The sequence below is a fragment of the Falco biarmicus genome, chromosome 16 (assembly GCF_023638135.1).
Source record: "Falco biarmicus isolate bFalBia1 chromosome 16, bFalBia1.pri, whole genome shotgun sequence".
Classification (NCBI taxonomy): domain Eukaryota; kingdom Metazoa; phylum Chordata; class Aves; order Falconiformes; family Falconidae; genus Falco; species Falco biarmicus.
In genome coordinates this window covers 3,760,156-3,783,556 of record NC_079303.1, presented here as the reverse complement: position 1 = coordinate 3,783,556, position 23,401 = coordinate 3,760,156, and the positions used below count along the sequence as shown (strand labels likewise).

The 23,401-nt window shown below is 51.6% G+C and overlaps 2 protein-coding genes across 4 annotated transcripts; both read left to right on the top strand.

Moving 5' to 3' along the window:
• The first annotated feature begins 239 nt into the window (after nucleotides 1-239).
• FRS3 (fibroblast growth factor receptor substrate 3) lies at nucleotides 240-11,293 on the top strand. Of its 3 annotated transcripts, none has more exons than XM_056361657.1 (8): nucleotides 240-450; nucleotides 1,592-1,716; nucleotides 3,155-3,289; nucleotides 3,496-3,584; nucleotides 4,139-4,325; nucleotides 6,391-6,552; nucleotides 7,135-7,292; nucleotides 8,100-11,293. In XM_056361657.1, the coding sequence occupies exons 4-8, from the start codon at nucleotides 3,519-3,521 to the stop codon at nucleotides 9,024-9,026; spliced, it is 1,500 nt and encodes a 499-aa protein (XP_056217632.1). In that variant the 5' UTR covers nucleotides 240-450; nucleotides 1,592-1,716; nucleotides 3,155-3,289; nucleotides 3,496-3,518; the 3' UTR covers nucleotides 9,027-11,293. The 3 variants fall into 3 exon arrangements, with proteins under 3 accessions (XP_056217632.1, XP_056217634.1, XP_056217635.1); XM_056361659.1 differs by lacking the exon at nucleotides 240-450 and adding an exon at nucleotides 1,192-1,238; XM_056361660.1 differs by lacking the exons at nucleotides 240-450; nucleotides 1,592-1,716 and adding an exon at nucleotides 1,725-2,768.
• A 7,677-nt stretch (nucleotides 11,294-18,970) lies between these two features.
• LOC130159702 (pepsin B-like) lies at nucleotides 18,971-23,161 on the top strand. The gene is made up of 9 exons (XM_056361590.1): nucleotides 18,971-19,351; nucleotides 19,691-19,844; nucleotides 20,254-20,371; nucleotides 21,031-21,149; nucleotides 21,524-21,723; nucleotides 21,876-21,998; nucleotides 22,164-22,308; nucleotides 22,570-22,668; nucleotides 22,826-23,161. The coding sequence occupies exons 1-9, from the start codon at nucleotides 19,296-19,298 to the stop codon at nucleotides 22,976-22,978; spliced, it is 1,167 nt and encodes a 388-aa protein (XP_056217565.1). The 5' UTR covers nucleotides 18,971-19,295; the 3' UTR covers nucleotides 22,979-23,161.
• The last annotated feature ends 240 nt before the right edge of the window (nucleotides 23,162-23,401 follow it).

Sequence of the window (23,401 nt, the reverse complement as noted above, 5' to 3'; positions counted from 1 at the left end):
CCCAATCCCCCTCCACTGACCCCCCCCCAGCATTCCCTCCTGCCCCAGACCCCCCCCAATCCCCCTCCACGGACACCCCCGCAACCTCCTGCCTCCCAGCCCCCCCGCAGCCCCCAGCCCCGCCCCTCACCGTGACCACGCCCCCTCCCTGACCCCGCCCCCGCGGCCGTGGCGCCGCGGAGCCAGCCCGCCCCCTGGCGGCCGAGCGCCTGCCTGGCCGGGTCCTCCCAGCCCGCGACACTCTAGGCGGCGGCCGGTTGGACTCGCTGCTCCCGGCGGGCCCGGCCCGGGCTGGGGGGACGCGGCGCTGGCGGGGCTCGACCCGCACCCGGTCCCCGAGCCCCAGCCCGGACCCGCCGGGCCGGGCAGGGGCCGGGCCGGGCCGGGGGCCGGCTGGCAGCGGGGGCCCGGGCCTCAGCTCCCGGACGGCGGAGCCGGGCAGCGCCTCAGGTACCGACCCGCGCCGGGGCCTTCCCGCGGCACCTCGCTGGGGCCGCCCGCCTAGCCCCCGGCCTCCCTCCCGCCCCCTGTGCCCCCTCCCTGTTGTGTCCCCCGCTGTCCCCTCGTACCCCCTCCGCCCCCCCCCAGCCACCCCCTTGCACCCTCTTCCTCGTCCCCCCCCTCCCTGGGACTCGCCCCTTCCCCTTGTCCCGTCCCTGTTCCCCCCCCACGGGCGGTTCCTCCTCCCTCCATCCCCCTCGCCATGCCAGCAGCCCCCCAGTGCCCCCTGCAGCCCCTCTCCTCCCTCCCAGGCTGGTGGGGGGCTAGGGGGGGCCATGCTGCTTGTCCTGGGGGGGTTGGTGTGGGGCCATATCCATTTCCACACCAGGTGTCCGTGTGCGGGTCCCGGTGGTGCTGGGCTGCCCTGGGCCTGTGTGGGTGAAGTGGTCCTGGGGCTCGGGGAATGGCTTGGAGGGGGGCAAAGGAGTGAGGGGAGGGTCTTCTGCAGGCTGGGGGGGGTGTCTGGATGGAGCTTCCTTGGGAGCAGAGCGAGCCAGGTGGTCTTGGGGCTCAGGGAATGGCTTGGAGGGGGGCAAAGGCATGGGGGTCTTCTGCAGGCTGGGGGGGCGGTCTGGATGGAGCTTCCTTGGGAGGAGGGTGAGCCAGGTGGTCCTGGGGCTCAGGGAATGGTTTGGAAGGGGGCAAAGGCATGAGGGGGGGTCTTCTGCAGGCTGGGGGGGTCCGGACGGAGCTTCCTTGGGAGGAGGGTGAGCCATCCAGCTGTGGAATCGGGAGAGGTGAGCTGCGCTCTGGAGCCAAGGAGGGCTGCCAAGGTTTCAGGAGGATTCAGGTTTGGTTCCTGGGATGAGGGGAGGCTGGGGATGCTGCTCTTAGGGGGCACGTGTTGCGGCTCCTGGGGGAGCGTGTTGTACCCTCAGAGCGGTGGGTTCAGCTGGTTGAGGCTCTGAACTGGTAAACAGCCGTTGGAAAGGTGGGTGTCGAAAAAGGCTGGAGCCTTGCGAGTCTCAGTGTCTGCCTGAAAGGGATGCTACTAAAATATTTAACAGCGAGGAGTTGTGGGAAGCACCGAGGGAGCGTTAGGGATCTAACAATGTGGGGTTTTTTTTCTTTTTTTTTTTTTTTTTTCCAGTTCTGACCATAATAACTGTTGAAGGTAGGCGAGGACACTTCAACCGCCCCCCCTCGCAGGTTAGACAGGCACAGGTGGAGGGAGCACCAGAGGGGGAGAGAATAAAGAAGAAAGAGGGGGCAAAGGTAATGTTTTCTACAAGGTTGTTTTATTTTTACTGAGGGAATTGATGATTTGGGAGCAGGAGACAGTAGAAGACAAGGCCCCTAGTGACCAGATTAGATGAAGCGGAGGGGTATCTGTTGCTAAATTACTGATCAAAGTCTGTAAGGTCAGTGGGGAGTATATCCGTACTGAGCCTAGAAAAACAAATAGGATGGTTTGAGTGGGATGCGGTGTTGAAAAGGGAGTGTGTGGCGTTATTACTGTTAGGGGTGACGGGTATGTGCAGGAGGGCAGGTGGCACCTTGCTTGACTTGTGCCCGAGCTCCTTCAGCTTGCCCAAAAGGAAGCATTCCTCTTCTGGGGGACTTTGCAGGGTTAGGATGTGGTAAAGAATTCTTCAGGGGTCAAAGCTAAGGCACGGGGTCGCAGTGGAAGGTGATTTAAGTTCTGTTCTGATGTAAAAAATGAAATGGGACCCCTTGGGCAGCTCACCGCTCGCTCTTCCCCCTCCCTCCACACCGCTCTGCACCACGAGGGAGCCTGAGGGCAGCTGTGCAACGTGGTTTTGCACAGAGATGCAACTCTGTGATTCATTGTTTAATTTGGAGCGACTGTTGAGGCAGATTCTGGCATGGCAGAGTGAGAGGTTTCCAATAGCCTTTTCATTTTATTTAGTGCTCTAGTGCCAGGCTGGTTATCCGTATGGCTTTATTCTCTCACGCCTCAGATGGAGAGATTGTTAGCTGTTCTCGCCAAATAAAACATGGCTCCCTTTCTTGCTAGCTGCTGCTGAATCCCCTGCCCTGAGGTGGATGTCGAGTCCTTAAAGTTTGCATCAAAGATAGCAGTTATTTCTCACTACTAGTGCATGCAACTCACGCCTGCTTGATACTTGTGATTGCTGACTCTTGTCAGATAGTGGAGGTTTTGTGTTTTCTGGCATTTGTTACGTTTCATAGTCCAAAGTAGAACGAACAGCTGTTGTGTTCATTTGCTTTTAAGGCTGCTGGTTCTCTCACCCTTGAAGACCTTCCACTGAATGAAGGTGCCTTCACATTCCGAAGCAGCAGATGTGTGTGATTCCTCATACCCTCACCACCCTCACCATTCAGTATCACTGTTGCGTTTTATTTGCACTACAGTAGCTCTGATAACCCCCACTCCTCTGTAGGATCCCAAAGCCAAGAAATAAAGTATCTCTTAGGTTTAGGATTTTTTAGCTGTAGACTGTAATTTTGGTTTTGTTTTGTTGGTTGGTTTTTTTTTTTTTTTTTTAGAAATCACAGGAGTGGTCTGTGCAGAATTATTTTCTATATTCTTAGAAATGCAGGTAGTTAATTTAACAAAAAAGTGCATCTGCCTTCGTTGTGATATTTGAAGGGAACTTCAGTCACAAACACCTCCCCCCTCCTTTTCAATGTTCTCTGTTTTTTTAATTTGTTGTGTTCTCCTTCTCAGGTGGGAGATGGGACCATTTCCCTTGTGTTTTAGGTGACTCTGAAACCTGCTTACCATGAAGTCCCGAAGGAGATAAAGGGACAGTAGTGGGAATTTCTTCCCACTTCTTCAAAAAAATCCAACAGTTGCCTAATGGTAAGAAAGCTGTTATTTTTAATTAGCCTTATATTGTATGATATCCATTAATTGAGGAACACATTGAAGAGTTTGAGATCCAAACCCACTGGGCCACGTGGAGGGGGATCAAGGAGGATACAGACTGTAAATGCTGCATGTTTGGAGAGGGTGGGAGGAGTTGGTTTGAAAATATGATTGTCCTCTGTTTTGTGTCCTCTCCCCAGGGATTGCCTCTTATGCTGCCATCATGGGGAGCTGCTGCAGTTGTCTGTGCAGAGACAGCATCCCAGACAACCATCCCACCAAATTTAAGGTAAATATTGCTCCTTCATCCCCGTCAGAGAGTCTGTGACAGCGCTGACTACTAGCAAAGCCCAGCATGGGTTGGACTCCGGTCGTGAAGGGAAAGAAAACCTCTGCTCTTGCAGAGAAGTCTTTCACTTGATAAGATTTTCAACTATGCTACTGTTTCAGTTTGATTTTTATTTTTTTTTTCCTTTTCTTAAGCAACCTCTGCTGGAAACACGTTTGTATTTGCAGCAGAAATTGCCTCTGCACTGAGATTCAGCCTGAGCAAGGAAATGGGGAACTGGAGAGAAACCTTTTATTGCTCGGGGCTGTGTTCCAGTGTCTGTGCTGAGACACATCGGCTGAACTGCCAAGCACACAGTCTCCAGGGCTGCTGGCTTGGCGCCTTCTGCCAGCAATGAATTCATGCTCTCAGCTGAGAAAAAGGCATCTTAGTAAATGAAGGGGGAATCCACAGGGATTATCCACAGTATCTTCGTGGGTGGGCATTTTTTTTTATTTTTTATTTTTAATACCGATGTGCTGAGTTTCCTGATGTAAGCTCTGTGGCCTCTGCAGGTGACGAACGTGGATGATGAAGGTAACGAGCTGGGATCTGGGATTATGGAGCTGACACAGACGGAGCTCATCTTGCACACTCACAAGCGAGATGCTGTCAGGTGGCCCTACCTCTGCCTGCGCCGCTATGGCTATGACTCCAACCTCTTCTCCTTTGAGAGTGGTCGTCGCTGCCAGACAGGGCAGGGTGAGTGTGGAGGTTCCTGGCGGAAGGAACGCCGAGGTTTCTGTTCCCAGGCAGCTGGAGTGCGCTGATGTTTGTGTCTTCCCATATTCCTGCATCTAATGAATCAACAGGTTCTTTTGCAGCCTCTGTTCCCCCAGAATACCGGAGTGTACATGCACGTACAGTTAATACTCCTGATTAAAACACTGATGAGAACGATGTCGTGGCTCAGGACCCAGGCATAAATCTAATGGTCTCATTTTGCTAGTGCATCGGGGCTCATGAGGTAATTGGCGAAGCAGGCTTGAGCGCTAGACAGGGCGTGTTTAATGTCAGAGAGGATGCTGGTTACGCTGTCAGCTCTGTGCTTCAGTACCAAGCGATGCACAGCTGTGGTAGGAAGGTTGCTGGACTTCTTTCCTTAGGAGCTAGAAAGTACTTTTTGCAAGACTGAAGCTTTGTTAGGCATGTTTTAACTCTGGGGGTAAAGCAAAAGAGCATCACCTGCACCTCTTCCCTGGTCCCTCTTAGGGTTCGCTTATTCCGCAGAGCTGCCAAATGTGTGTCAGTAGCAACAGTTGTTTGAGCACATCTTGTTTTTCTGGGTGCATTCTCTCTGCCTCCATTAGAGCTGGTTCTTCTTAATGCTTTGCATTTTGTGTCTGGCAGCACTTTGTAACGTAGAGGGGAGTTTTACGTTGTACTGATTTTATGCACGGGGATGCTCTGCATAGAGGAGGGAAGTGAGTCACCCAGGAGTACTTGCCAAGTCATCAGGAGTGCTGGGAATAGACTCCAGATTTATAATGGTGCCTGTTAGTTCCTTTACCAGTCTGTCTCTCTCGCTTTTAAAGAGCTGAACATTTTCTTGGCATCTGCATCCCCAGAGGGAAAAAAAAAAAAGTTTGTCTCCTCATTCTATTAATATGTTTGTAAACTCCTTCTTATCCAAAAGGCCTCTGCGTAACTGTTCAGTGTCTGTGTAAAACACTGCGCAAATCTGTAGTGCCGTATGCTCCTCTTTAATATTTATATGAGTGGGGTTTTCCTTTCCTGGAGTCTTGCGCTTGTCAGTTGCCAGCGATGGGAATTGCTCGCCTTTGGTTTCTGTTTTGCCTTTTGCAGGATGCAAACCAGTGATTAAAATTCTGCCCTCTGTGCATTTTGCTTTTGTTTAGGTCCAGATAGTGGCGATAAAGCAGAGCCGCTTGCTCTTCATGTATGACAGATTTTTTAGCAGACACGTACTTACTCATCAGTCTTAAAGCAGACAGAAATGAGAGGGATGGTGGTGTGTTTTGATGAGTTTTCTCCCTTCCTTGTAGGATTTCGTTTGGAGGACTCCTTCCTGATGCTGCTCCCCACCTTATATAAGGCAGATACAGCTTTTTTTTTTTTTTTTTCTTCTTTTTTTTTTTTTGTTTGTTTTTTGTTTTTTATTTTTTTGCCAAAATTTTAAAAACCTTATTCTTTGGGGTAGCAGCCGTCGTTGCCATGCTGTTCTCGTTGCTATGGCTCTTGTGCGTGTGTGTGCGTGCCAGCTTGGGATTGGTTAGCTCTGCACACACCAGCTCTGGTTTGGGCTGCTCGTTTGGGGAGACACTGTTTAATTCCATACATATTTTTTTTAAAGATGACATTCTTGTCCCTCCCTTGCGTGCACGCTCCACAGGGCCCAGTTCAGCTTTGAGAAGTCACTGGGTAGGCTTTCCCCTGGCAGTGAGAATTGGACTGGGTGCCAAGTGAGTTAAGATAGAAGATTAGAGATGAAACGAGAGCGGTTAGCTTGTCCCTTTCACACCTCTCCTCTGTGTGGGATTGATCGTTGTAAGATAACTGGGATGCTCACTGTTTTTCTTGTAATAATGCACCGTTTGGTCAGATTGGCGGTCACGGCATTGTATTTCTGTTGATGTAATAATCCACCAAATTGTTGGTTGTTTTCCTGTGGCTGTGGGTTGATTGCGTTAAACGCAGCAAAAGAAATCAGAATTGCCCATTTGTTTAGAGCCAGGAATTACATATACTCCTGTTAAAGCTGGATCGCTTTCTTGCTTTTCTGACCCTCCTCTTCCTTACTGTGCAGGGATTTTTGCCTTCAAGTGTTCCAGAGCAGAGGAGATCTTTAACCTGCTTCAAGACCTGATGCAGTGTAACAGTATCAACGTAGTGGAAGAGCCTGTTGTCATCACCAGGAACAGTCACCCCACGGAGCGGGAGCTCTCCCGGACCCCCCAGGCACCCAACAGTAAGGCTCCTCCAGTGACCGGGGAGAAGAGGAGGGAGCACAGAGACGTGGCTGACGTCTGCAGTTGCTTACGTGAAACTGCCCTTTGCAGCCCGTGGATCTCTCCCTTGTGCTGCCTCGCTGCTGACCCGTATCTTTATGTCCATATGTACCCCTTGCAGCATGTTTATTTTAAGGCCCCGCCTGTCTGCGAAGTGGTATTTTGTTTCCAAGGAAACAGCAATAAAAAGCCATTCAAATAGTCAGCCGGGTTGTCATCCTTCAGTTGGTTTTCATCTGCCCGCTGCCAAGTGGCCTTTTTTAAATAACACCTGCAAGGATGAGGTGGTTCCTAGAGGAAACCGCATCTGGGAGGATTCAATTTGCTCAATTCCCGCCTCCGTTAGGAGCGATTTAAAGATTTAAATAAGAGGGCCTAGCCCTTGCATGTGTACTAGGTCCTTCTTCGTAGGGATCTTCCCCAGACAGGCTGGTTGTGACTTACAGGGTGCAGTTAAGAGGCTAGCTCACTGTGAGAGTGAAGTCAACTCTATCTTGTGCCAAACGATGCTCTAATGCTTACCTGTCCTGATTCTCTCCCAGGTCTGGGGTACACCGTTCCAGGATTTCCCAACGGATTTCCCAGCTTCCCTGGAGAAACCCTATCATACTCCACAGCCCGCCACCCCTCCGTGAGCAGCCTGAGGCATTCCTCTGTGGGTGAAGACTCTACTCATGCCCTTATTGGGCCTGATGAGCAGGTAAACCTGGATGTCCTAAATTCTGCTGTTTGCAAGCAGTGAACAAGCAGCTTGTTTTGCCTCACAGTCCTGTGCAATTCTGCGTTTCTCTTACTCAGCAAAGTTCAGGGGATCCTCATACCTTGTCATCCTTTTTTTCTCTTTTGCTTCATTTTGCCATTGGAGACTCCTCTGTGACACTTCACTGGAACAGGCATTCTATCAAGGCTGGCTTGAGTTGGCTTCCTTAAACCACTGGTATTTGTGTGGCAGTTATTTAACAGCAGCACTCAGCTTTTGTGAGCCCAAGTCATATTGCCCTGTCTGTCAGCTGTTGCTGCAACCCCTAAACTGATGTGCAGATGCATACCCAAGTTCAGACTCTTTTTATTTTTGATTCTCAGCTCTTTGTTCTCAGTTTGAGAATTTAAGATTTTCCCCCACAAAATCCAGCTTGTCTCAACCATTATCAGAGAAGGCTAGGTAGGTGTGAGTGCTGCCATAACACCAGCGTAAGCCACTCAAGGAAATATTTTGCAAGTGGCTTTGCTTTTAGTTCTGTTGCCATATGCATTGAGTGTGGAAGAGATGATGTGTATCTTCTGCCGTTGGACTCCTTGTGGTCTCTCCTTCAGCCCACAAATCCAGGAACGGCTTTTGTGTTTTGCTTCCCAAAACCTTTTCAACTTCTGAAATTCTTTCATCTCCTCCTGCTTCTTCAGCCACCGGAAAATTTTCCATTCCTGTTGGTTTCTCAGCTGCTGACAGCTGCTTTGCTCTTGTCTCGTCTCTTTTCCTTTCACTGTCCCTCTGCTTCTCTCCTTGCAGTCCCACACCTACGTCAACACGGCCAATGGTGATCAGGAGCTGAGGGGCCAACACTGCATGCACTCCTTGCCTGAAGTCCACCCTCCTTTCCCCCCTAGGAACCGCAGCTGCTCCCTTGAAGACCGCAATCCCCAGGTCTTTCTGCAGCCAGGGGAGGTTAAGTTTGTGTTGGGTCCCACATCCAACTTCAGGCGCGTCTGTCGGCACCACCGGGAGTGCAGGACGCACTTCTGCCCCCCCAACAACAACAACAACGAGTGCGAGGAGGAGTGCCCTTCGCCCCAGTGCACCTACGAGAACGTCAATGGCTTGCTGCCCCCCAGCACCTCCTCTCTCTGCCGAAGCGGGCGCTTGAAACTCACCCGGGAGGATGCGGGCTTACCCGGCTGCTCCCATCGCAGGACGGCGTTGCTGCACTATGAGAACTTGCCGTCGCTGCCGCCGGTGTGGGAGTGCCAGCCGCTCCGGCAGGGCGAGGAGGACGTGGGCGCTGGGGACATGCTGACGCCTTCCCCCAGTGGCTACTCCGAGACCGGTGAAGAAGTTCCCCTGCAGAACTACGTGAACTCAGAGAACACCGCGCTGCACGGGGGCAGCAGCCAGCGGCGCAGCGGCTTTCTGCCAAAGCCTCGTCGCAGCTGCGTGCCCAGCGTCTTCAGCTTCGACTTCCCCCGGCCCTGTCCCGAGCAGCCACGGCAACTCAACTACATCCAGGTGGAACTGGAGGCTGAGCCGTGCAAGGGACATCAGAACACACCGGTCCCCCGTGTCCCACCTCCTGCCACCCATGAAGCCCGCCGGACGGACTCCTATGCGGTCATTGACCTAAAAAAGACAGCGGCCATGTCCAGTTTGCAAAGGGCCCTGCCGAGAGATGATGGGACTTCACGGAAAACTCGACATAACAGCACTGACCTGCCTCTGTAAGGGGGAACGCCAAGTGCAAGCACTGTGTCGTGGCTTTGGTGCCTGCCCTCCAGTCCATTGCCCGGTGTGACTTCCATTCGCCATTGCCTTCTGCTTCCCTGTTTGCCCCATTACCTGGTGTCACGGGATGGCTCCTACAGCTGATGTTGAGGCTAATCTGTCTGTCCATCTTCCCCTCGCCGTCTCTCTTGTGTAGTCAATTCGGAACGCCTTTTGGGATATTTCACCACACCGTTTGAAGGTTAAATCTCTGGCAAGAGGGGCAGGAGGTGCCAGCGATAGTTCCGGCACTGTGTGAATACAGCCTTGAATCGGGTTAGCTCTCCTGATTGCCCGGCAGCTCCGTGAGCGGTGCCAGCAGCCTGGCTGCAGAGGAAAGGCAGTAGCATGGTGGAGGCGTGTTTCCAAAAGCGAGTTGCTTTAGGAGCTCCACTGCAAATCAAGCCCGTTTCCCGTAGATTTCATGCCTTGCGGCTCCAGGCCAGCTCTGCAGCCGGGCCACTCCAAAGTCAGGTTTTGCCTTGTGGTTTTGCTGGTCCCAGGTGACGTGGGAGCTCATGCTGCGGTCTTTCCCTCCACCCCCAACTCGCTCCTTTCTGCCCTCTGCACTGTTACCTATTCTCTTGAAGCTTGTAGAATCTTTTTATACTTCTGTCCCTTTCTCAGATTGAATTTAAATTGGGCAGCTCTAGGAATTGATAGAGGAGGGCAGACAGTCATGGGCACAGACACTGTGATCACATAAACCTGATTTCCTAAAGAAGAGTCCCTGCTTTAAAAGAGGAGGGGAAGACCGCAACTATGAGAGAGATTTGAGGTTTGGTGTAGAAAATTTCAATTGTACTGTACCCTGTTTTGGTTTTTAAGGTTCTTTTTGGTGGCTGTTCAGAACTGTTGTTGATTGATTTATTTATTTACTTATTTATTAAATGTTCTTTTGCATCCCAGTGGTAATTGCCAAGACCGGTGCCAATATGGAATGTGTACTTGCTGTGGCTCACTCCTGTCTGGGGGACAGAACTTGGAAGAGGTTGGTGGCTTTGCTGAGCTGCACTTGGGCAAAAAGAGGAGCTGTGAATCCAAAAATTTTTAACTGGGATTGACCGTCACAGAGTGGGTGGGAAATGGTATTGGAGGTGTGGGAGTGCGAGCAGAGCTGCCAGGCAGCTGAGCTTGGAGTTGTATCAAAGTCGTTGCCTACACCCATGTGCCTGGTTGGGTCCATGAGAAATATTTGATCAGTGTTTTGAGTGAATGTGCAGTTTGTTTCCTACAACTATGGACTTGGAAGGGCTAAATTTCAGCTCTCGGGGAAATTTGTGGCCTTTGATGTGGATTTTTCTCTTGATACCAGGGCTGAGTCTAAGCTGGGCTGTCAGGCTTCTGTGTGAGGTACTGTGTAGGGTCTCTGCTCCTTCCCCATCGCGGGATGTTCCACCACCCCTCTCTGCTGCAGCTTAATCCCTCCCTGGATTACTCTTTGCCATTATTGGCTGCTGCAATGAGACAGAAGTACTCTGGGTTAGTCTGGAGCGCTACCTTTCTGCTGTCTGTATTATTCACCGTCCTCTCAGGGATAGGAGGTGAGAGATCCAGTGCTCTGCGAGGTGTCCTGCTGCCAGAAACGTTGCCAAACCTTGCTGTGTTCTCCCTGTCCCTGATGTATGTCGAAGTCAGTGAGCCTCTGGTGTGAAAGAGGAGAGGAGCTGATCATCACCCGGCTGCAACCTGCTTCTGAGGTCCAGAAACTTGATTTCCAGATTTTTGAAGTTCAGCCTTTTTGGTTGTGGTGCTGTCATGTCATATTGCAATGTGACCCTTCTGGGAGGGAGGACGTGTGCCGTGCGGTTCAGAAAAAGTGATCAAAAGTGTGAGTAATGCCATGCTTGTGTTGGCAGAACATGGATTTCTTGGCTTGCTGTTGCACTATAAATTCAAGGTGCACCACGTGCTTAAGTTCACTGGGTTTTTTTCTGTTGTTGTGTCTTGTGGGTTTTTTTTGGAAGTCTTTGTGCTTGCCTTCCATTCTTTTCTCCACCCCAGCCCTTGTGTGATCTATAACCCAAAAGAAGCCCAAGTAATATATTTTTATACGTATACCAAATGACTTTATTTGAAGGGGGAGGGGAAGACAAGTAATGTATCCCCCTAAATCTAACTTTCATTTAGGGAAGTGAGAGAAGAAATTGTTTATATATCTATCTATATATATAAAGTTAAGTGCGTTAGACTTTAAATAAACTATCTAAATAAAGAGTTTATCTGAGCTCTATGTGTCACCCTCTGGGATAGCACAGCAACTCCCACATGCCAGCACAGGGCCATGCCCCCACAGGAACCTGCCTTGCCCCTGCCTGAGCTGAGAAATGCGAAATACATATTCTCCTTTTCCCCCCAGAAAGGGAAAAAAGGATGAAATGTTTTATGTTTACACAGAGGAAGAGGTGAGGGCCCTTTCCCACCCGCACAGGAGGTTTGCAGGTTGGTGAAATGCAAGGGAAGATGCTGCTGGGTGGCAGCTTGTGTCTTGGGAGGAAGCGGCTGAAGCCCGGGGCTGCTGCTGGGGTGCTCCCCGTGGCCACCAGCCTGGCTGCTGGTCTCTGACGGGTGGGATGAGGCTGCTGGGAGGGTCTGCAGGCATCGTGAGCTCCGGGGATCAGGGAAAGCACAGTGGTGCTGGTGCTTCCTTGGAAAGGCTGGGCTCCCCTCGAGCCCCGGCCGCAATCCCATTTAGGTGGCTCTAAATGGGCTTTGCTTTGGGAAAGCTGCCTTTGACCTTGTGAACTGCTGACTTTCACGTCCTCCAGACAAGCCGGGCTGTCTGATTTGTGCCTCCCTCTCCTCTTCAATGGATCTGATGCTCCCCTACCTCCCGAGGATGCTGAAAGCAGCAGGGATAAGGAGACCACCGTGCAATTGCTGTGTGCTCCGACAGCAAATAAGTTACCGCTGTTCCCTGATGACATTCTTTATCCTGTTCATAGTGGAGGATGCTGCACCTGTTTGAAGAAGGAGAAGAAGAATTTCCTTGAGCTTAAAGATGAGAAAATATAGGCTGCACCATGATCTGGCGGGTGCCTTGCTGCGCCGTCCTCTGCTTTTACATCCCATTGTGTTCTCTGTGGGGGCCACGGGTCGGGGAGCAGCCCTGCTGGCTCAGCAGGCTTCGCTCGGGTGGGATCGCAAGCTCCCCAGAAAGCTTTGGGAATGAAAAGCTGGTCACAGCTCATTGTTTGCAGTGAGTTTGTTTAATGTTTAAGCAATTAAATGGGAAATGCCATGCAGGCAGGCAGGAAACCAGTTGTCGTTTACAGCTTTCAGGGTGCACGTCAGCTTCACCTCCCAGTGATTTTCTTGCTTTTTTGGCTTTTCTGGAAAACTTTGCAAGAGCAATGTCCGCATTAAGTAGCCAGGATATGTTGAGAACTTCTTAGTATTCAGTTTTTCAGGTGGTGTGGAAGTGCGAGGAAAGACCGGAGTGGTGGTTGAACACCGAGGCTGTAGTTCTTGGAGCACCTGAGCTGGAATGTCACTGTGTTGGATTTCTCCCAGTGCTACAGTGCTCACCAGTGTCGCAGCTTCCTCTAGTGGCCACGCTTGAGATGGTTGCAGAGGAGAAACCAGTATGGGGTTGAAAGGCGAGGAGGACATCTGGGTTGGGGTTTTCTCATTCCTTCAGTTCTTCGATCTGGGTGATGGGCAGGAGGGATCCCTTCCCGTAACTCTCTGGAGTCTTACCTTGTTCCTGGTTTCTTCTCTTTGAAGATTCTGTTTATGCAATATGTTGTATCTTTATGGCACCTTGTAAAGATGGGTCTCACAGATTTTGCTTTGGGCCTTACGTGCAAGTCCGTTGGACTTTTCCAGCGGTTGCATACTAATATGTGCGTGTGTGCATGCTTGGATGGGAAACTAAACGAGGGCTACTCGATGATTCCTCCTGTCCCTTCAACCCTGGAACAGCCCCCACAGTAAAGACCACCTCCACACCGCAGCATACCTCACACTTTGTGGCTGCGTCCATAAATCCAGTTTGGAGTTTGAGGGATTCATCCAGGGCTCTGTGCATCCAGCTGGTGCCACACGGGTGACTAGGAGGAAACGAACGAGCCCGCGGACGTCTGACACCTGCTCTGGAGTTAGTCCCTAAGCGGAGTAGAAGCGGTGACATCTCTTACTCCCTCAAGCTCGCTTCTGCCAGCCGGGTGGTTCGCCTCGACGTTTTGTCTGTGAACTGGTAACTTGGAAAAAGGAGCTATGTTCAGTCAACTATCATGTTTGCTGAGACGCTGTTTGGTTCTGAAAAAAAGGGTTTAGGCAGCAAAATGAAGCCAGCCTGGGTAAGGGCTAAGACCCGGCAGCAGGAGCGTGGCTGTTGGTTTACGTACTTTGCGGCGGAGCGGGGTCGTGGAGTCCCCGCTGGGGGCTGTGTGACATCTTTGCTGGTCCCCTTCCTCTGCCTGTGAGGTCGAAGTCCAAGGGGTGGCTTGGTAAGCAGCCGTGTGCTATGCAGAGAGAATTTGACCATCTTAACCTTTTAAAGTGGCTCTTGTTTGACTTTGGAGTTAATCAATCGGACTTCTTCCCCTGGTACTTCTTCCCCTGGTATTTCTTCCCTGGTGAATGCGTAAATGGATGTTTTACCCTTCCCTTTCCTGAGAACCTGTCGGGAGAAATACAGCTTCTCCTGGCACTCGGTTGTCTTTTTATTGTGGGAGAATTTTGGGATTTGTTTTTGCTTTTAACCTATTTTCTGTGCCTGCTTTTCCTCCAGGGAAGGAGGATGGAATGTCTGTGAGCTGTACCTGCCTTATGGGGAGAGGATGGCAAAGGAGAGACTGGATTTTGAAGGTTAAAGGATCAATATTTCTGCAAAGAGACTCAAGTGTGTTAGTTATTACGGAAGTATTGTTATTTTTATTACCTAAGCCATGCTGTTTACTGGGAGAAAAACCAAACCAGAGCCTGGTATTACAGCCGTCTGTTCTCTCAGCCATTTTCTCCCAAAGTCTTTCCTCTCTCCCTCCCTTTGATGCTGCTTAGCCCTCTCGGGTGGTATCTTGACTGTGAAGTGTCATTAAGGAATGATCATTAATGAACGCATTGCCTAAATTCAGCTTCTGGGAGGGCTGCCATCGGGCTTTCTGGGAAGTTTGTCTTTCCCCCAAACTTGGCTCGTCTTGAAATGCCGTGCACAGGTAGAAGAACAGGTTTAGATTCCTGTTACCGAACAGGACGGGAGGTGAATACATTAGTGGAAATCTGGAGAGCTTTGAAGTTGGCAATTACAGGCCAGGGTATGGAAAAGGCTAATTGTGAAGAAGGAATCTAATTTATTTTTCTTCCATAAGTCAATGTGAATTTACAGTTGAAAGGCCCAGATGCATCTGTGTTATTTCAAGCTCTCCCATGCGATTCTCCTTGTTGTTACTCGTACCGGTGTCTTTGATACAAAACATTTTGGATACGGCAGAAAAACAAAGGTGCTTCGGGGCTCTGGCCACCGGGGATTCAGTTGCTCTGACCAGAGGGGTTGATCTTGCTGTGTAATTGCTTCTTCAGGTTATTTCTGTGGATATCCAGTCAGTCCCTCTTCTTTATAGCTCAGCCGGGTGTAACCTTAGAGGTGAAGAACAAGAGCAGCGCGATGGGACCTGAGGAGTGCTCATGTCTTACGTTAACGTGCACTACGAATGTATACAGAATAAATGGGATATGACAATTAGCCGGTGGTCCTGTCTTCTGTGTGTGGTGCAGAGAAACGATGGTCACATTTAAAAGTGAACTTTACCTTTCATTTAAAATCGAAAGCCTGGCCAAAATTCACCCACAATTCAAGTGGGACTTCTTGCAACCTTTGTTTTTTTAGGTCTCCCTGAGGGAATAATGTCTTATGTCCTTATGTGTTCTACCTGGTGCTGTCTTCCACCTGCAGTAGGCTTAAAAATTAAATGACAAGAAACGTGTATGCAGAGATGGAAACCTTTCCCTCTCTGTTGGCTGGTGACCCCAGGGGTATCTTCGCAGGACAATTCCACGTGCTGCTTGTTCCAGCTGGAGGCTGAACTCACAGAAATGTTTGGGTGAGGTTCTCTGGCCCATGTCATACAGGAGCTGAGGCTCTGAAGCCACGGGCTCTTTCATGGTGTCTCTCTTCGGGGCAGAGCCATCGCTGGTGGTTGGTCATGAGGGGGTAGATCGTTTCCATGGAGCTGAGCATCACGAGGGAATCGTGAAGTCGCCTTGGAAATCGATGTGCCGTGAATGTCGGTTGAACAAAGCAAGAATATTCGTGGTCTCTGGCATCCCTGCCCTCTAAGATGTTCTGTTCCCACCATGGGTAATTTAAACTAGTGGCTTGAGATGGTGGAATTTGGGGGCTGGTGGGAATGAGGTGCTTTTTCCAATGTTGAACAAGATTTGGCTTTGCTCTCCCTGGCTGTGCTGATCTGCTGTAGGCACAGAGCCTTTCTGTGGGTTCTCTGCCACCGCTCTGCAAAGAGTTGATTTGCTTTTTTCCAAAAATGAGAACTAATCATGTGGTTACATGCACAGTTTCATTCCTTGGCTTAGAAAATTCCTCCCAAAAACACTTCCCCAACAGCAACCAACCTCGGAACAGCTACTAGGGCCATCCTGTGCCTTCTGAAGTGAGTGTGCCGTCGCGCGCGGTGGCTCTCCAACCCAAACCCGTCTGTTTCTTTGCTTCAGAATCGTTCCGTGACTTTCTAAAATGCAAGAACTGGAAAGGAAACGGAGGTAACATAACTGCTGATAACCCCATGTTATGGTGTCCACCCCAGGAAAACACAATGAATTTAATTTCTCTTTCTAGGAAGACTTGGATGGGGCTCTCGGAAAGAAATTGGATCATGTAGTGATAGGACAAGGGGAAATGGCTTTAAATTGAAAGATGGTAGATTTAGATTAGATATTAGGATGAAATCCTTTACTGTGAGGGTGGTGAGGCACAGGGTGCCCAGAGCAGCTGTGGGTGCCCCATCCCTGGAAATGTTCAAGGCCAGGTTGGATGGGGCTTGGAGCAACCTGGGCTGGTGGCAGGTGTCCCTGCCCGTGGCAGGGGGGTGGGACCAGATGATCTTTAAGGTCCTTCCAACCCAAAATGTTCTATGATTCTATGAAAATTGCCTGAAAATAGCATGGCATTTGCCACTGGTGTTTGACTTGGAGTTTTCAGGATAGTCATCAGCGTTGTGGGAAAATCTCTTGTGATGAGCGCGTTTCTAACGCCTGAGTGGATGCTGATGCAGGAAGGTGGGGACCGTTCTGGGGTGTGTTCAGGAGGCGGTGCAGAGCTCCAGGATCAGCTTGGGGCCTGGGACTGAGCAGGGGGACCGGAGGGTCTCTTCAGAAACTGCCTGCAAGAGAAAATCATTCCGAAGCGGCTGATCCTCGCCCTGCTTTGGGAAGTTAAATGTTAGACCTGGAGCTGAATGGTTTATTTCAGGAGCTGGTTTTAGGGTTGCTTGGGAAAAGAGGGATATTAATTTTGATGCGGGATGGAAGCTGCTCATCTACAACCTCTGTTTTGGAAATAAAACACTAAAACCAGCCCGTGCAGCACTGAGTAAAGGGTACGTGCGCTTGTGTGCAGATCATAAACACAGCTGCTTTGGACACATGCATGCTTCCACCAACAGCTTTTCTTGGTCGTAGAACCCAAGCAGAGAGCAGTTGTGTGCCAGGCAATATGTCTAATGCTATTTTAAATTAACTGTGTAAAGCAAGACTGTATAAGTGCTCAAGGGGGAGCATTAACTCAGATGGGATTTGGCACCTTCAGGAAGGGTTTTAGCTGACAAAGTGCCTCAGAAAGCAACAGGTTTTAATGACCAGGAGAAGCTCCTGTGCATCCCATATTCATATTTATTAAGTTCTATGCTATTGTTTGTTGAGGTAAATAGCAATAGCTTGTGTCTGGGGCAGAGGCACAGGAACTGGGGTGGTAAATTGTCCTGGAGGTGGGACCAGTCGCTTCTTTGTGTTTTTGTCACGGGTAAAGCAGAACCTAGAGCAGACCAGGAAATTCAGGGTGGTGGCAACGTCTTTGGAAAGGTTTCTGTGCCCCGGTGGCTCTGGGGGTGGTGTCTGCAGGCAGGAGAGATCTTTGGGTCTTGGGACGGGGGGGCTGGATCCCACTTTAGAGCCCGTTTCTAATCCTGCAAAGTGCTCTGTTGGGATATACTGGCTTTGTGGAGAGGGTGCCCACCTCTGCAGCGGCTGCTGGTTTTATAGGATTTGTTGGATCACGTTGAAAGTGCTTAATCCCTCTGGCTGGCCAGGACAGCTGCTGCTCACGGCTCATCGTGTTTTGCCCTGCCCTCCCGGGAAAGGCGGTGGAGTTGGCCATGGGATGCAAAGGGGATCCCTACTCAGCTGGGAGAGCAGGGATTCCCTGGGCTGGAGCTGTTTGCAGATGGGCTGGGCCATTGCACCAACACAGGAAAAAACCCAAAAGCAAAGAAAGAGAAGTGCCTGGAGCTTGGCCCCGAGGAGAAGTCCTGCCTTGGGGCGGTGTGGGTACGTGCTGTTGGCCGAGTCCTGCTCCGTGTGGGGACACGGGATCCGTGATGTTGGAAACTGTAATTCCTTGAGTCCCGTTAGACTAAACGCCTCTGCAAACAAGCGCTGTCTAACTTGGGGTCAAGAAGTGCCACAAGTAGAATGTGTTTGTGTGCTGTAGAGGGCACCTTATTCCTTTGTCTTTTGGCAAGGCTGAGTCCCCGTGGGGACCGGCAGATAACAGTCGGTATATTGACGTTTTGATAACTGCTCTTTGCTTTCAGCCAGAATTTGCTTTTTATCCAATCTTAATAAGTTGATCTTTCTATCAATCCTGCTAGCAAACAAGATAATTGCTTTATTATAGTCTCAATATCCAGCAAAGGACACACACTCCCCGGTGCTCCCGAGGGAATGAAATCTGTGCAGCGCGTTGACATGGGATGAGCGCAGCGATAGCGACGCTGGGCTATCAGGAGATGACGGGGAACGCGATTTCCCCTCTGGTGAAGAGCCAGGCTGCTCAGATTTGGGGATGCAAAGCAGTGCCAGAGGAAGCTTAGAAAATATTTAGGTTATAACTGGAAACATTTTGGCCCATTTGCTAGAAAATATTTATGTTATCACCAAACAATGTTTTGGTCTGTTTCCTAGAAAATATTTAGGTTATGACCAAAAACATTTGGGTCCATTTCTTAGAAAATATTTGGGTTATAACCCAAAACGTTTTGGCCTGTTTGGGTGTTTGTTGGCAGTTTGGGAGGTCTGTGTTTGTGGTTCTTTCTTTCCCCCCCGCCCCGCCCTCCAAAAAAAAAGCAAACAAGGAATTTCTTGACTTTCTGGGCTGGTGTGAGGACCCGGTGAGGGGGTTAAACCTCCCCCATGCAGGGAGGCACAGCACCTGCCTTCTAACGCAGGATGGAAGGGGAATCGATTGCTCCACAAAATAAAATAAAAAAGGAAAAATAGGTGATTTCTGTCCAAAAGAGTAAGAAAGCAGAAGCAGGAGTGAGGTGTGCAACATATGGAAACGAGCTGTACCTGGAAGATTGGATAATGAAGGACTGGGAGGCTGATGGAGAAGTGGAGGAGGACAGAGCAGAAGGCAGACCAGCACTGGCAACCACCTAAGGGAAAACAAGAGAAGAAACATCCCAGGCTCAGCAAACCCCTGGGACAAGCAGCTGGCCCAGCTCTGTGCGCCGTGCCCTGGAAAAGCCCCAGCACCAGCAGCCATCCCTCCTCCACGCCAGAAGGTCCCCACGGGTGGGTGGCTGAGACTGCAGCCAAAAGTCCGATGTGTTTCCATCCTACACCAAGAGCCACGAGCACCATTTTTTTTTTTGGGGGGGGTGGGGGTGGGGGTGGGGAGGGGGGAAATGGTTTAAACAGGTTTCACCAAACACAGATAACGCCCCACCGCCACGATGTTTGGGTCACTCTTCTCTTTGCTGTGCTAAGAGCTGGTCTCTTATCGGATGATAACAATTTGTTCTTGCCGTCAAAGGTGTGTGTTGCTCTATTCTCACCGAAGCGCCTCGCTAAGGACACAAACTCCTCAAAATCCCCGTGGCCCAAAATACAAAGAAGCTGGGGGTGCGCCTGGTGGTAATGGAAAATGGAGGTCAGCAGATAAGGGAGGGGGTGTCGCTGCTTCCCAGTATAAAACCAGGGAGGCTGGGCAGCTTGGTTCGCTGCTGTGGTCTCTGAGAGGGTGTCCGAGGACCAGCAGACAACTCCGGCACCATGAAGTGGCTCATCCTGGCTCTCGTGTGCCTCCAGCTCTCGGAGGGGTTGGTGAGGTGGGTGTCCTGCGGCAGAATGAGTGGGGAGAGGGGAGATGGCAGAGCCCGGCTGCAGTCGTAAGCTGCACGGGCTGCACTGCATCCCCAGGGATGCTCAGCATCCTAACCGGGTGTGAGCTGGCCTCCTGCACCGCCACAGATCACGGTGGTCCTAGTCCAGGCTGCATCCCGTGCTGGGAGGGCAGCCCCTGGGGGTGCACAAGGCAGATGAGGGGAGGGCAGTCATCATGGCAGGGTCCAAAGGAGCTCAGAGAACTGACTGTTTGAAAATGCCCAAATCTCCTGATTTCCTGCTGTGTTTTGGTGGGGTGTTTTTTTTCTTTTTGCTCTCTGCAGAATCAAACTGAAGAAAGCCAAGTCTATACGTGAGAAGATGAGGGAGGCTGGAGTGCTGGATGAATACCTGAAGAAGATCAAATATGATCCAGCTAAGAAATACCTCTTCAGTAAGGACTATGTCGTGTATGAGCCGATGACCAGCCACCTGGATGTGAGTACCGCAGGTTCCCTGTCCCTGCCTGTCCGTACACCGCGCTCCCTTCTCCTTCCTCCATCCCCGCTGCCAGAGCGATCTGCTCATCCCTGAGCCTCCAGGAGTGAGAGACTGCTTTATTCCCCACTCTTTTTTAAGCTTCTACTTTAGACTTTGGTAAAGTTTTTCCCCCAGCCATGAAAAGCGATGCTTTTCTGTACGTAACAAAAGACAGGACAAAATAAATATTTAATATGACATCTTTGGGGAGAAAAAGTGAGAGTTCAGTCCATTCCTGGCAACTTTACGATTTGGAGGAGTGAGCCTGGTGTTCCCCACCGCCCTGCAAAGCACTGGGATGCCACCGCAGGACTGGCAGGCAAAAGCCTGGTCTGTCCCTGACCCTGTGGCCATCTTTTGTCTGCAGTCCTCCTACTTCGGGGAGATCAGCATCGGGACCCCCCCCCAAAACTTCATGGTGCTCTTCGACACCGGCTCCTCCAACCTGTGGGTGCCCTCCGTCTACTGCCAGTCGCAGGCGTGCAGTGAGTACCACAACCCAGGGTTCGCAACCCTGGTATCGCAACCACGCAGCCCAGAGCTCCCCCAGCAGCACAGCCTGGTTGGGGAAATCAGGGTACCAGATCAAAAATGATCCCAGCACGCTCCTCGGGGATTGCTGCTTCCCGGTACCAGCTGGTGCCTTCCTTGGGAAACACGGAGCCCTCTGCCCTTCCGTGCCTGGCTGATGGAAGTGGCCAAATCCCTACAGCTGTGGGTGTCCCCGGAGCGCAGAAATCTTGGTGGTTGTGCCTGACTTTCCGTGGCTGGGTGGAGGGAAGAGCAAAGCTAGGAATCGCGGAGCTGATGTCCTGCTGCCTGGCAGAGCTCGTCTGATGGAGCTGGCTGCCAGCGGGAGAGCGATGGGGATGTAACTGCCCATGGCTTTGCTCACGCTGGGCGGCTGATGGGGTGGTGATCACACCAGCTGTTCCCTGGAGAGGGATGCAGGCAAAACTGGGATGCAAACCCTGCCTTAGGGATAACCTCCAGGCAGAGGAGCAGCCTGTTCTGCTCTTCAGGACTTGCTCCCTGTCGGGGATGCCGCTCTGCCAGGCATTATCCTGGCAGAGCGACCAGCAGTGGAAGCCCGCTGCAGCCAGGCGAGCGTGTGCCAGCAGCTTTGCCCTCCTCTCTCACACAGCCAACCACGCGTTATTCCAGCCCAGTGACTCCTCCACCTTCGTCAACAACGGCCAGTCCTTCACCCTTTCCTACGGCAGCGGCTCGCTCTCAGTGGTGCTGGGCTATGACACAGTGACAGTGAGTGCATCCTGCGCCGTCCTCGTCTTCCTGGGTGCTGTGTCCCCAGCACCAGCTGGCTGCCCCGATGGCAGGAGCCTGGGGGACAGCCTGAGGGCAGATCTCACGTCTCACGTAGCCAAGGCTTTGGCAAACCAGGGCCTGAGATGGGCAGAACCAACATAAAGTTGTTATCGCCACCATCAGTTTCCCAGCTGGGGTTTTACTTTGTTTTAATGCAATTCCTGCTAATTTTCCCAGCTGCCTGGTGATGTTTTCACCAGCTATGACCTTGCAGTGTGCTCTTTGGGCCGTCAGAGCATCAGTTGTCCATCCGACGGCTGCTCGGGTTTGCCCAAGCAGGCAGCCTGACCTGGCATCCCTGTCCCCTGCAGGTCCAGAGCATCGTGGTCACCAACCAGGAGTTTGGGCTCAGCGAGAGCGAGCCAACCCAGCCTTTCTACTACGCCGATTTTGATGGGATCATGGGAATGGCCTACCCTTCACTGGCAGTGGGAGGGACACCCACTGTGCTGCAGGGCATGCTGCAGCAGAACCAGCTCACCGAGCCCATCTTCAGCTTCTATTTCTCTCGGTAAAGCTCTGCTGGGGCCCCTCTGCACGTCCTATGTGCACCGGTGTCCCTCTGCCCGTCCCCACGCAGGTTCCTGGTGAATTGGTCCATGTCTAGCCCGTGCCTATCGCACCAATTTACCAATCTGCTGTTTTGACTCTGTGTTTTTGCAGCCAACCCACCTACAACTATGGGGGAGAACTGGTTCTTGGAGGAGTTGACACCAAGTTCTTCAATGGGGACATTATGTGGGCACCGGTGACCCAGGAGCTTTACTGGCAGGTCGCAATTGATGAGTGAGTTGTGTTTGTACCTGATGGGCATGGTCCACCCGGGCAGGTGTGGGCTCCAGGCAGGGGTTAGCACTGTATTTCAGAGCATCCCAGACTTACAGATCCAGCCAAGACAGGATTAGGTGCCAGTGGGTGCTTCAAGTAATGTCCTTCTCCCGGTTTTCCCAGGTTTGCTATTGGGCAGTCAGCAACCGGCTGGTGCAGCGAGGGCTGCCAGGCTATCGTGGACACGGGGACGTTCCTGCTGACGGTGCCCCAGAATTACATGGAGATCTTCGTTGAGTCCCTGGGCGCCCAGCAGACCAGTGAGGGTGTAAGTGCAGGGGATGCTTTGGAGATGCGCGGGGAGCAGTGGGGAGGCTTGCACGTGAGCCAGAAGCTGTGGGCTTGACCAGGTCCCACAAAACTCATGTGGTACCTACAGAACACGGTACGGCAGGCATGTCGGGGAAGGACGGAGCGGCATGGCACTGCCAGGGGATAAAGTGTGTGTTACCCCCACATACGGGGGTCCCTCTCCTCTCACAGTGGGTGCTGTTCCAGCCATAACCTCCTCTCCACCCTCTCTCCGCAGTACGCAGTTGACTGCAATGAGGTGCAGAACATGCCCGCCATCACCTTCGTCATCAACGGAGCTCAGCTCCCACTCTACCCCTCTGCCTATGTCATGAACGTAAGTATTAGCTGAGCAGCTTCATCCTGCCGAGCCCTTGGGGGCCTGGGAAGGACCCGGCGCTCCCTGACAGTGATGCTCTCCCTCCCCGCAGCCCAGCTGGCGGGGTCCTGGTGCTTGTTGGAGGCTCTGACTCCCTGTTATTTCCCCTTTACAGAACAACGGGTACTGCACTCTTGGGATTGAGGTCACCTACCTGCCTTCCCAGAACGGGCAGCCGCTCTGGATCTTGGGTGACGTCTTCCTCAAGGAGTATTACACTGTCTTTGACATGGCTAACAACCGCATTGGCTTCGCCCAGTCAGCGTAGAGGAAAAAACCAGCAAAATCCAGCCCCTCTCCAGGCCAAACGCACCTTAGGCAGCATTGCTGGAGCGCTGCAGGGTTCCTGTAGCCTAAAGGAACATATGTTCCTTTATGTGCCTGCATGGCTCCCTGTCCTTCCAGGATTTCTGTCTAAGTGTGCCCTCACGGTCTCCCGTTACAAATAAACAGCAACATCCCAAATTGTCTGTGACCTGAGTTTGTTGAGTGATGACTGAGCGCGGAGCGGTGGGTTGCATCTCTCAGATGCTCTTTCTCCAGCAAGCTGAGCACCGTGATGAACTCCTAGGCAGATTTCTGCAGAGGCAGCATGGGGAAAGCGGTGGGGAGGCTGTCCCTGGGCTGCTTCAAATCCAAAGCCGAAGTATTTATGTTTTTTGCAAAGGGGTATGACATGCTGTCAACTCCT

Bases quoted from the DNA above. Each gene is read 5' to 3' on its own strand.
- FRS3 (XM_056361657.1), top strand. From the start codon at position 3,519: ATGGGGAGCTGCTGCAGTTGTCTGTGCAGAGACAGCATCCCAGACAAC. The intron at 3,585-4,138 runs GTAAATATTGCT...TGGCCTCTGCAG, and splicing joins ACCATCCCACCAAATTTAAG to GTGACGAACGTGGATGATGA. The intron at 6,553-7,134 runs GTAAGGCTCCTC...ATTCTCTCCCAG, and splicing joins GACCCCCCAGGCACCCAACA to GTCTGGGGTACACCGTTCCA.
- LOC130159702 (XM_056361590.1), top strand. From the start codon at position 19,296: ATGAAGTGGCTCATCCTGGCTCTCGTGTGCCTCCAGCTCTCGGAGGGG. The intron at 20,372-21,030 runs GTGAGTACCACA...TCTCTCACACAG, and splicing joins CTGCCAGTCGCAGGCGTGCA to CCAACCACGCGTTATTCCAG. The intron at 22,669-22,825 runs GTAAGTATTAGC...TCCCCTTTACAG, and splicing joins CCTCTGCCTATGTCATGAAC to AACAACGGGTACTGCACTCT.